Here is a 12,005-nt window from a genome sequence, read left to right on the forward strand (position 1 = left end):
CAGGGAGCTCTGGTGATGGCGCTACGCACAGAGGGCGAACAGCAAGGCTAGGAATCCTTCAGAAACCTCTGAAAACATAAATACTTGGTGTATTCCACTGAGCAGATGCAGTGCCAGGGCAGCCACTGGGTTGGCAAATCACCTCGCAGTCAGCCCCGGGCTGTGCTGAAGGCGGCGAGGCGCAGAGAGGAAGGAAGGAGGAAAGGAGGGCAGGGCTGAGCTGAGCAGAGCCGAGCGTGGCTTCGCTCAGGTGCAGGGACGGGAACGGCCCAACCACAGAGCTGCTTCCGCCCTCCCGGCACCCCCGGCACCCACACCGGCACAGCCTGGTGGGAACCGGCCAGGCATTGGCATCTCTGGCAAACAGGTGCCTTTTGTGGCCACCAGACACCAGCGATGGCTGTGCTGGAGGGGAGAAGGGCAGGGACTGAGTCCCTCTCACAGACAGGGGCACTGAGCCACGCTGGGGCTGCAACTTCCCCATCCATGGTACATCTGCTGCATCCAGTCCTGAAGCTCCCAGCTTGCTTCCGAGGGAACCACGTGCCTGGAGCAAGGATTCCGTAGCCTTTCCTGTGAGGAGATCCAAGAGCACAGCCCCAAATGCACCCCATGCTGCATGGCACAATGCCAACCCCAGCTGTTCTGTGGCAGCCACAGCTCGTAGTACCACCAGCCAGGACTTTGCAGCCCTGGAGATGCTGAAGGGCCCTGTGTCTCACAGCCCTCAGAGCCCAGGAGTCTCCACCTACACAGTGCCTGCAGCAGCTCAGCTCAGGGCTCAGCTCTGCTCTGCTGGGTGGTTTGCCCCTGTGCCAGCTCTGCCATGTGCCATGTCCCGACCAGGAGGTGGGGTATGTTCTGGCAAGGGCCTCACTGTTCCTATTCCCACAGCTCCCTGAGCAGTCCCAGCCCAAACCAGCAATTATCATCTCTGTCTGTGGGCGATCACTGATCTCATCACTGCACTGCCCAGGGAGGGGAGGCCGGGACAGCAGCTTGGATCAGCACCACGTGGCATCAGTTGCTGTGCCCGAGGTGCTGGTCCCAGCCTGGCAGCACTGGGTGCTGCACAAACAGCTGTGGGAGCAGAGCACAGACAAAAATGTTCACAGTACCCACAGAGCAGGCTGCAACTGCCCTCAGCTATAATCTTAGCAAATCAATCCATCCATCCATCCATCCATCCATCCATCCATCCATCCATCCATCCATCCATCTCTGTGCTAAATAGTTTGGCATAACCAGCCTACTTTCCTCTACAGCCAGGGAAGGCCTTATGGATGCTTCTCCCTCCCAGGAAGTCTTGCTTTTGTGGCTGGGAGCCAGGAAAGCTTATGTGTGGGACGAGGCAGCTGGGCTGCACCCCTAGTGGGTGCTGTGCCTGGCTTAAGTTCCTTCTCCTGGGCTCAGCCCAGCTCCTTTCCAAGAGTGAGAAGAGGCACTGGGTACCTGGAGACTCAGCAGGAGGAGTGGGCATGGGGCCACGCCTGCTCCAGGTGGGCAAGCACATGGACCTGAAGAGTATTCTCACCACCACTGGGGGATGCAGCCACATCAGGGGACACACACAGAGACCCAGTTAGGATGGAGAAAATCTCATAATTACACTCAGCTGCCAGGGAACAGCATCGGCTTAAGTGATAAGAGGGGGAAGAGCTCCAAGGACAGATCTCTCCACGCTGCTTGGAGCAGAGGGGGATGGTGGGGAAGCTCTAGGGCAGGGTGGGGCTGGTGACAGGCATCAGGCTCCCTGTGGTGTGTGGGGAAAGAGTTTCTGCCTCCCCCTGCTCCAGGGGGTGGGAATGCTTCCAAGGTGGGAGTGCATCCTATGCAGCCTGCACTACTCTGGGAATGTGAAGCAGGCAGGACCTGCTCCCACCAGCTGGGCCATGAGCCATGTGCCATGGAAGGAGAGTCACAGCCAGGGACAGGGGGACTTCAGTGCCTCTTTCCTCTGAATTTCTGCCGACTTGCCTGGCTCTAAGAAGATTAAAGACAGATGGTCTCAGAGGCTCCCTCGATGGCACCCATGCTTGAGGTTGGGGAGGAAGGAACAGTGGAAAAGAGCCCTGGGGAAGGGGGGGCTATTCCCAGCCAAGTCCCCAAGTGATGGAGCCTCCTGGGAACCTGCTGTTATGTGCTGCTCTCCCTGCCTGTGCTGGCTGCAGCTCTGCAGAGCGGGGCTGTCGCTCCTTCTTCCCAAGCTGCCTCACGCGTAGGAAGCCCAGATGTGCCCCCAGAATGTCTGCTCTGGGCAGCACTGGCATGTGTCATCTTGTGCCTCAGTCCCTCCATTGGCTACACAAAACCAGCTCCGTTGTGCTGTGTTAAAATGCTGTGGAAGCACAACGTGTACTCCTGCAAGTTCCTGGGGATTCTGCACTGGAAGCAGCACCAGAAAAAAGAATTCACCTAACACGGCCCCATGTGCACCAGTGGCAGTGATGCACTTGTGAAGCCATTTAAATTTCCACGTGATGACCCAGTTCAGAGTGGTTTCGCCTCTCGATTTTCCTACTGCTGCTGCCTCTGGGTGAGTGGTGGCAGCTTCAGACCTCACTGCTGTGCTGGATTTTAAGTCCACCACACCGACAGCCCCAGCCTCAGGTACTCAGGGTCTTCATGGCACTTGCTGAGAATTACAAAATTCTGGTCACTCAGTGTTTGAGGACACCTCTGTGTGCTCCGTGACTCTGGATGTCTTACTGAAAGCTTTGAAGAGTGAACAGTTTTGCAAAAGGATTTGTGCTGCTGCCTGTTACACTGGGGGCAGGGCACATCACTTCAGCTGCTGCAGTGAAGGTGGTGGGGATGCTCAGGGGGGTTCAGTGCATGTGTTGGAGTAAATTACAGCCCAGCTCCCAAACTTGACTCTTCCCTCACCATTTTAGACCAGTGCTGGCCAGCAATCCCTGAGCTTCCCTGTAACCAGCACTGGGGCTGAGCTGCAAGGCAGAGGGGCAGCCTGTATTTAGAAGGAGACAATAATTGCAAGTCAGATTTGCTTGTTCAATACTCTATTGACAGATTTGCCTTGGCAACCTGGAACAGGGTTTCATTGTTCACATCATACTTCATGGCATCCTATTGATTGGGTGGGTGGGTTTAGGTTTTTGTGGGTTTGCTTTTTTTGTTGTTGCTTTCTCCAAGCCTATCTACTCACCCTTTTCTTGTCTTTCTCCAGCAGTGTTGACCTCGGCAAGGGTTGTGCTATAATCCCTTGTTCAGACTGGCCACAACTTCCAATGCAAGCCAGTGCTGACAATAGCAGAAGGGCAAGTCCTGGAGCCCAGCTGGCCAAGGCTGGGGGCAGCCAGGTAGGGCTGAATGGGGCCAGTGCCCTCCCCCTCCGGCCCTGCGCCAAGGACACGGCAAAGTCCATTTCTGGCCACCTGCAGGAGCGGCCTTGAAGGAAATGCTGTAACTGTTCATGAATTAACTTCTGTTACTACTTGGTGCTCAGCCTGCAGTGCTCCTGGTTCTGTGGGCTGGAGGGGAACTGTTGGCCTTGCTGGGGCAGGTGGGAGGAAGGGGAGATCACCCGAACTGCAGCCCTGGAGTCGCCTTGGTGGAGCTGGAGGATTACAGCTGGAAAAGAATTGCTATTTTAAATTGCTAATAATGATACAGACTAATGAGCAACATCAGAAATGATGGCACGTGTAATCAGTGCTGCTTGATGGCAAACACAGAGCAGGGCTGCACGAGCTACTAGCACACGGGGCAAAGGGAAGGGCAGCATCTTGTTCTGGAGAGGCAGAACCCACCTCGAGCGAGGCTAAGAACTTTATAAATAATGATGCAAAGAATAAATCTAGACAGCTATCAGCTCTGGGTACATGCAGTCAGCAAGTATTTGAGGGGAAATTACCTTGGTGTGGTTCCTAGCACCTGCAGGAAGCCCATCTGTCTCTGGCTGTTCAAGGTTTTGTCTTACAGCTGCACCCCAGAGCCCCCCTCAAGATCAGCCCCCACCCAGGCATACAGGGCGTTGAGCTCCCCAGCCCTTCACCTGCGACAGAATCTTCCTGCTGAAAGCAGCAGCACCTATTGCCAATGCTCTGCAGAGAAAGAGGAATCCGAATTTTTGGTCAGGTGTGTGGCAGAGGGGAAGGCACCCACCCAATGTGTCTCTGCACCTCATACCTGCCTGATCCACAGACAAACCAGCAACAAAACACCCAGGAGCAACCTGCTGCTTTCTTGGTTTTAAAGGCAGCAGTTGGCTCACGTTCCTTCTGGTTGGAAACCCCTTTCCTTGTCTCATCTCTGTGACATGCCCCAGCCAGCCAGGAAAAGCAACAGCTGGAAATGCTTCCCACTTTCCTTATTTAGGCTATTTTATGTGGTTCGAATAAGGTGTCCTCTTCAGGCCTGACAAAGGGAAAAATGTATCAGTTCATGAACTGGTGCTGTCTGAGCAAGGTAAGAGACACAAAATCACCACCATTACCGTCATTACTGCGAATCATGTGCAATCAGCCCCGTAACAGAAAGCAGATGAAGATCCTGCAGGAACCCGCAGGACAGGAGCTGCTGCTGAGCCATGGGAGCCAGGGGCCAGGCAGTGATTAAAATGCTTTTAATATTGGCTTCCAGTGTTGCTTTCACTTTTTTTTAAATATATATTATATTCCATCAACAGCCTCCCATACTGCTTATGATGGAGGTTTTACAAGAGTCAAAGGATGTTTGTTCACACGTATAAAAAATATATGGGTTTTTTTTCTATATATGCAGCCAGCCAGACTTTGCCCTCCTCATCGCCTATTCCCGACTGTGTCCTGGGAAAAGTAGAGCTTTCCCAGCCGGGCTGGACCCAGAGTTAGACATGCTCTCCAGCTTACCCAGGCTGGGGAGGAACTGCACAAAATCATGCTCGTCCCTGGGCATTTAGTTTTATTGCGAGCATTAGTGGTTTGTGCTGGGCTTGTCTCCTCTGGCAACAGGAGAAGCTGGAAATGTCAAAGGGGAGGGTTAACAAACTCCGCTGGCATAAATTTCAATGAATGTATGTTTCTTAGGAAAACCGCTAAGTTAAAAAAAAATTAAATCTTCCTGTGTGTGCTTTCCTTGGGCTGCTGTTCACAATGGATAATAATTCTTACATTAAGCCCCTTCGGCCCTCCAGGGAAATCAAAATTGTAATATCAGTTTGCTTTTTATTGGCTCGGCTCTGCGATCGTGGCGGCTGCGTCTTTGTTCGGGGCTGCGGCGCGGTGACATTCAGCGGTGCCCCCCGGTGTGTGCCCCTCCGGGCCCGGGCAGCGCCCCCGAGGGCGCGGGCCGGGATGGGATCGGCCCCGGGGGATGGGGAACGTCCTCGGGAGATGGGGATACTGCCCGACCTCCGGCAAAGGAGCCGCTCCGGCCGCTCGGGCTCAGCCCTTTCGCTCCGGCACCCCGGCGAAAGTTGCGGAGAGCCCCACGGGCGACTCCGGCCCGGCGGGAATCGGCCGCCCCGTCCGAGGGCCGGCGGGACTGCGGCGGCACCGAGACCCCCCGACCCCCGAGGCGGCCTCGCTGTCACCACACGGGAAGAACAGGCCGGCAACTGCGGGGCCCGAGCTCCGGGAGCCGAGTTCTCCCGCAGGGGCTCGGGCACTTGACGCCGCGCCGGGCATTACCCCACGCGTGTCCGCGGTTCCGCCGCCCTGCCCCGGGGGTGCGGTGCCCGGCCCGCACCCGCAGCGGCGATGGGGAGTGCCGGAGCTGCCGGCCCGCACGACGGGGCTGCCCAGGGCTCACACCGGGACGGTGCCCGGCGCTGCTCCACCTGCCCGGGAAGATGCTTCCCACTCCGGCACCGCCACGTTTTCCGGAGCAGTGCGAGCAACTGCCCCGCTAGCAGCACCGGACACGCGTGAGCCTCAGCCGGTTCGACCCGCTCAACGAGGAGCGAGAGCGGGGCCGCCCGGCCCGGGCTCCCCGAGCGGCCGCGCCGCCCTGCGCGGCTTCCGGCACCGGGCGGAGGAAGCGCCGCCACCTGCCCCGGGCCCGCCGCCGCCCATGGGTGTCCTCGGGCCGGGCGCCCCGCGGCCGCAGGACCCGTCGGACAGCGGCACGAGGGTCCCCCGGGCAGGGTCGGGCGCCGAGGTTGGAAGCAGCGGCCCGAGCGGTGCCGGGGATGGGCGCCGTCATCCCCCGGGCCCGGGGCCGCCCGCGACGTGGCGCGGCGTGGAGCCCTCCAGAGGGCTTGTCCCCCGCGGCGACCGCCCTGCGCATCCCCCGGGCGGGCTGCCCGCCCGACCCCCGTCCCCCCGGGGGCGCGCACCTGCCCCGCACACTGTGCCGCCCCGCGGGGGCCGTGCTGAGTCACGCGTGGGGCGGGGGCCGGGCCGCCCGCGCCCCCCCGGCCCCGCGCCGCCGTGCCCGGCCCCCGCCCGCCCCCTCCCCGCCTTGCTCCCCGGCAGGGCTGCGCCAATCCCCCGGCCCCGCCGCTGACGGGCAGCCGGGCCCGGCAGGCGCCGCCTCCCTGACGTCTCACTCCGGGATTTGCACGGTTGCGGTGCCGCCGCTCAGTGTCTGTCGGGCCGGCGGCGGGAGCTGCTGGAGCCCGAGCCCAGCTCGCCTGCATTCGCATCGCAGCGCGGCCCGGCCCGGCCCCTCCCGGCGGCGGGATGGAGCTGCCGGCGGTGGGAGAGCACGTCTTCGCCGTGGAGAGCATCGAGAAGAAGCGGATCCGAAAGGTGCGGGGGGCGGCGGCGGGGGCGGCGGGGCCGGGGGTGCCGCGGGCGGCGGATCCCGCTGACGCCGTGTCTTTGCCTTCCGCGCCGCGCAGGGCAGAGTCGAGTACCTGGTGAAATGGAGGGGATGGTCGCCCAAGTGAGTACCGGCACCGGGCGAGTATGGGGCCGGGAATGGGGCTCCGGGAAGGGCCCCGGCCGGGGCGGCGGGCGGGCGGAGAGAGGCTGCGGCGGGGCCCGGCGGTGACGGCGGCGGGAGCCGAGCAGGCGGCGGCTGATGTGCACCAGAAAATGGCTCCTTTCCCCTTTCCCTCCTCGGAGTCGGGCTCCATATTGCAGAACCGAGCGGGGAGGGGGGGGCGGGCAGGAGGGGAAACGGGGATTTACCGCAAAATTCGCCCGCGTCGCTCCTCAGTCCCGAGAGCCGCCGCCGAGGCGGGGACGGCACCGGGGCGAGCGGGGCCGCTGCGGAGCGAGCGGGGTTCGCATGACAGTGCGGGCGGGGGGGACCGGGACGCAGCGGCCGGGTCCCTCCTCCGCCCCGCGGCCGCTTTCCTGGGTTCGGGAAAGGGGATTTGGAAAATTTCATCATGACATGCCTGGAATTCCTCCGGAATAATAACTGCGCTAAATAAACAGTTCTGTCCCCGCGACGTCCCCCCCGTCCCCTCCCCGCCCATCCCGTCCCCCGGGACCCCATCCCCGCACCCCGCTGCCATCGGGCTCGGTGCTGCGGGGCGGCCCGGCCCGGCCCGGCCCGGCCCCGGCCCGGCCCCGGCCCCGCCGGCGGGGCCCCGCGGTGACGGCCGCTCTCCTCCCCTCTCCCAGATATAACACGTGGGAGCCGGAGGAGAACATCCTGGACCCCCGGCTGCTTATCGCCTTCCAGAACAGGTGAGCAGCGGTGAGGTTGGGTGCGGGAGGGGCCGCGGGACCCCCGGGCCGCGCCGCTCCCGCAAATTGCAGATGCGTCACGGAGCGGGGGCCTCGCCGGGGGCGGCGGCGGGCCGGGCCCGGGCCGGGCTGGGGGGCGCGGCCCCGGCGGTGCGGGCGGTGCGGGGCCACCGAGCGACGCTGCGGGTCAAGGTCCCCACGCCGCGGATCCCCCCGTGCCGCGCCCCCCCGCGCCTCGCGCTTCTGCTTCCCGGGATTCGATGCCGCGAGTGGAGGAGGCGGCGCCGCCGCTGCTGCGCTTGGACGGGCTTCGGCTTTTTTTTTTTTAAGCCTTTTTTTTCTCTTTCCGCGCATTTATTTCCTGGAGTGTTGTAGCGCAAACTGCAAACTTCAGCCCCTCGCTGCAGCGCGCAACGCGGGAGCGGGGAAGGCGCTGCCTCCGCAGGGTGCCCGTGCCCCGGGCCCGCTGCCACCTGCGGGTCCCCCGGCCTGCGGCTCCGCACCTGCGGGCGCCGGTCGCGCTCCTGCAGGCCCCGCGCTGCGCTCGCGAAGGGTGGCGGACACCGGGGAGCTGCCGCGGCGGGTGGGTGCGCTCCGGGGTCCGCGTGCCCCCTCGGGCCTCGCCGTGATGCTGTGTTCCCGCAGGGAGCGGCAGGAGCAGCTGATGGGATACCGCAAGCGGGGGCCCAAGCCAAAGCCGCTGGTCGTGCAGGTAAATGCGCGGAGTGCAGCCCCTCGGCCCCGGCGCTCGGTGCCCTGCCTGTCCCCGGAGAGCCGCTTGCAGCGGGTTTCATCATGCTGAGGAGGCTGCGCGGAACCCGCGCGCCTCACAACGCCCTGGGGACCCACAGCCCCTAGCCCAGTGGGCACCCCGGCCCCCCGCCCTCCCCCTGGGCCGCAGGGCAGCCCGGCTGTGCCCACGCCCGGGTGGCATTAGCAGGCTGCTCGCGGGCGAGGCAGCGGCCGTCCTGTTCGGCCCCCGTTCCCAGACAGCTGATTGAAGGGGGCTTTTCTTCTTTTCATTGCTTCATTAATCTGGAGCAATGCACGGCCTCTAAGTTGGAGTGGGCTGGGGCCGCCTGCTCGAGGACGTGGCACCCTGGGATGCAGCGTCCTGTAACGAGAGCTGCTGGAGGGGTGGGGGTTCCACTGGAGCCTTCGGCACCTGCCGGAGCGCTGGCACCTGGTTCTCCAGCCCTGTCTGACCGCGGCCCCTGGTTTTGTGTTGCAGCTTCCCTCCTTTGCCCGCCGCTCAAACATCCTCACAGGGCTGCAGGACCCAGCTGTGGACACCAGGCCCAAGATGGACCTTGGTTCCTCAGGGAAGAGCCAGCAACACCAGTATGAGCTCAACAGCAAGAAGCACCACCAGTACCAGCCCAACGGCAAGGAAAGCAGCATGAAGCACCAGTCCCACAGCAAAGGGAAGTATTACTACCAGCTGAACAGCAAGAAGCACCACCACTACCAGCCGGACCCCAAGATGTACGAGCCCCATTACCAGCCCAGCAGCAAGGAGCCACAGGGCCAGGCCTGCTTGGACAGTAACAAGAACCCCCTGGTTGCCCACCCGGACAAGTGGGCTCATGGCCCAGCAAAAAACCTGCTGGGGCCAGTCAAGAACCTCACAGCAGAGAGCAAAAATGGGGCTGAGAAGAACCTGTCCAGTGGTACTGGGCCACCCCCCCGGGACAGAGTGACCAGCAACGGCCTTGGGGGAAAGATGAAGATAGTCAAGAACAAAAACAAGAACGGGCGCATTGTGATCGTCATGAGCAAGTACATGGAGAACGGCATGCAAGCCGTGAAGATCAAGTCTGGGGAGCCTCCCCGGAAACGGGCTGCAGAGGAAAGGACTCCAAAGAAGGGTGGGGAGGAGAAGGTGGAGGCTTGGAGGAAGCCAGGGGAAGAGAGGGTGGTGGGCAGCAATGGCCTGAGCAAAGCAGAGGGCGAGGGGCGGCAGCCCCCCACGGAGATGGAGGAAAGTCCCCAAAAGACTGCCTTGGCCAAGGAGCTGCCCCTTCCTCCAGCAGACCAGCCCTTGCAGCTCACCACCAAGCCAGACCTCGTGCCCTGGTCCTTGAGTCCTGTCTGTGAGCACAGCCCTTCCTCCATGGGACTGAACCTCTCAAGTGCTGGCTCACGGAAGCGCTGCCTGTCAGAGCCACACATGGAGCGGGAGCCGGGCAAGAAGCGCCTGACGTCACGGAGCATCAGTGCCCCCACGTGCCTCAGCCCCCCAGCCCCGGAGCAGCCAGAGCCACCTGCCCAACCCGAGGTCATCCTGCTGGATTCAGACCTGGACGAGCCCATAGACTTGCGCTGCGTGAAGCCGCGGGCAGAGGGTGAGCTGGCCCTGGCACAGGTGAAGCCAGAGGTGCCACCACCACCACCGGCTGAGAAACCAGCCACAGAGCCTCCGCAGCCCCAGGAGGCTGTGGAGGAGGAGGAGGAGGAGGAGGAGGAGGAGGCTGAGTCCCTGCAGGAATTCAAGCCCTTCTTTGGGAATATAATTATCACAGACGTGACCGCAAACTGCCTGACCGTGACCTTCAAGGAGTACGTGACGGTGTGAGGTGGGACAGCGGCTGCTCCCCATGGGAGCTGCCCCCCTGTCCCAGGGCCACCGGCCCCACAATCTCCTCCAAGGTACTGGTGCCCTTTCCCCGGAGCCCACGTACCCCTTCCTGCACCGCGGCGGCCAAGCCTGCCACCTCCACCAAGGGGACGCCGGGACAGGGCCAGGCACGGTGCCCGTCCCTGCCATGTGGGATGACCTCGCCGCTGCTCCCACCCTGAGGTCGAGGGCTGCCCCAGGACCTGCAGGCAGTGGGACATGCCAGGATGGGACCCGCCAGTTACTCAGAGTCATAGTATTATATTTTAACAGTGCTAACTTGTCGAGTGATTCTTGCTCCCGTTTGTACGTGGTGTTATTGAAATGTATTGTTTGAGCTGAAAGCTGGTCGCTCCCTGACCACGCTAATATATTTATTTGTAGGTATTTATATAATGAAATATAAAGCCTAGATTTATGGAGTCCCTAGATCACCTTATAAACTATATCAAACGACTATTTTCTGTTCTCCTTTTTAACCATTGAGCATTTGTTAGTCTCGACCCCTTGCCCTCCCCACAACCCACAGGACCATCCCCGTATATATTTTTTGATACTGTACACATGTGGTGTTTCTATGTGCAAAAAAAATGGTTATCTAAAGCTAAACGAGCTATTATAGAAATTGCTGCTATTAGAAATGTCTAAACTATAAGCTTCCAATTATTAATTGCTTGAATGTAAATATTAAATGGAGATGTTGAAAGTGCATTTGATGTTCTGCAGCTAGTGTAGGTCGGAGTGCAAAGCCCAGTTGCTGCGAGCTGCCAGCGGCATGTCCTGCTCTGAGGGCTATGTCATGGGTAAAGAAATGTATCATGCAATCATGGCAAAGGACTATAAACCTTTACAAAAACTACTGGGATTTGGAGTCCATTTGTTACAGTGTAGGCATTGCAGGTCCCTGTGCGGGCAGGCTGTGGATGGGCTGCCCCACAGCAGGTACCTGCAGGTTAAAAAATCAGCTCTGAGATGCAGAATACTGAATATACGTCTGAGTTTTCACACAGAGTGTCTTGTACATAGTGCTGAGGGCACCCTGTATTCTGGGTGGAGAGCGACGCTGTAGGAGCCTGTGGTGTGGTGCATCCCTCTACCTGCAGTGCCAAGGCAGGGCTGGGCTTCTCCAGCATGGGCTGCATGAGGTCTGTGATGAGAAACAGGGAAGGCTGTAGAAGCACAGGCTGGGAAGGCAGCACAGTGAGTGGGTGACTGCTGCCATCCCAGTGGCATCACCCCAGTGTTGAGGAGGGTCACAGTTAGATGCAAAGTTGAACAGAAAGGAAGATGGTCCAAATTCCACCCATAAAGATGGAGACATCTCTGAAGGAGATTAATAATTCCTGGAGTCCACTGGAAACTACAGCACAGGGCTAATTCTTTACAAAATGGCTCACAAGGTGGTGGCAGCCCAGCAGTGGAGCCCCTGGAGCCTGTCTGTAGGTGGCCAAGACACAGTGCTCCCTTCAGCGACCCCCTGTCACCTCCACAAAAAGAGTCAAGTGCCTGGGCAATGCTGCCATCTGAACTTCCTGCCAGCACAACCAGATCCAGTGCCAGCCTGTCTCTTCATGGGCTTTTGGTCAGAGTTGATTTCCCTTCCAGCAAGGTTCTTGGTTGAAATATTGGCACACTGATGTATATGCACCAGAGCTTCAAGCTTATGAGAAGCAGAATTAGTTGGTTTGGGTAAGGTGGGCCCTACGTGATACTTGAGCTACCTGAGACATGGGTGAGTTGCCCTGTGAGAGCCCAAGGGCTGGGGGACACCCAGTGGGCTCAGCCCTGGGTGCTGCTGTCACTTG

At 60.3% G+C, this 12,005-nt stretch overlaps 1 protein-coding gene across 1 annotated transcript; it reads left to right on the forward strand.

Moving 5' to 3' along the window:
• The first annotated feature begins 6,477 nt into the window (after positions 1–6,477).
• Positions 6,478–11,059, forward strand: CBX4 (chromobox 4). Its single transcript, XM_071573356.1, has 5 exons — positions 6,478–6,692; positions 6,785–6,828; positions 7,518–7,583; positions 8,229–8,295; positions 8,815–11,059. Exons 1-5 carry the CDS (start codon positions 6,624–6,626, stop codon positions 10,156–10,158), a joined length of 1,590 nt encoding a protein of 529 aa, XP_071429457.1. The 5' UTR covers positions 6,478–6,623; the 3' UTR covers positions 10,159–11,059.
• Positions 11,060–12,005: the final 946 nt, after the last annotated feature.

This window comes from Pithys albifrons, chromosome 19 (genome assembly GCF_047495875.1).
Source record: "Pithys albifrons albifrons isolate INPA30051 chromosome 19, PitAlb_v1, whole genome shotgun sequence".
NCBI lineage: Eukaryota > Metazoa > Chordata > Aves > Passeriformes > Thamnophilidae > Pithys > Pithys albifrons.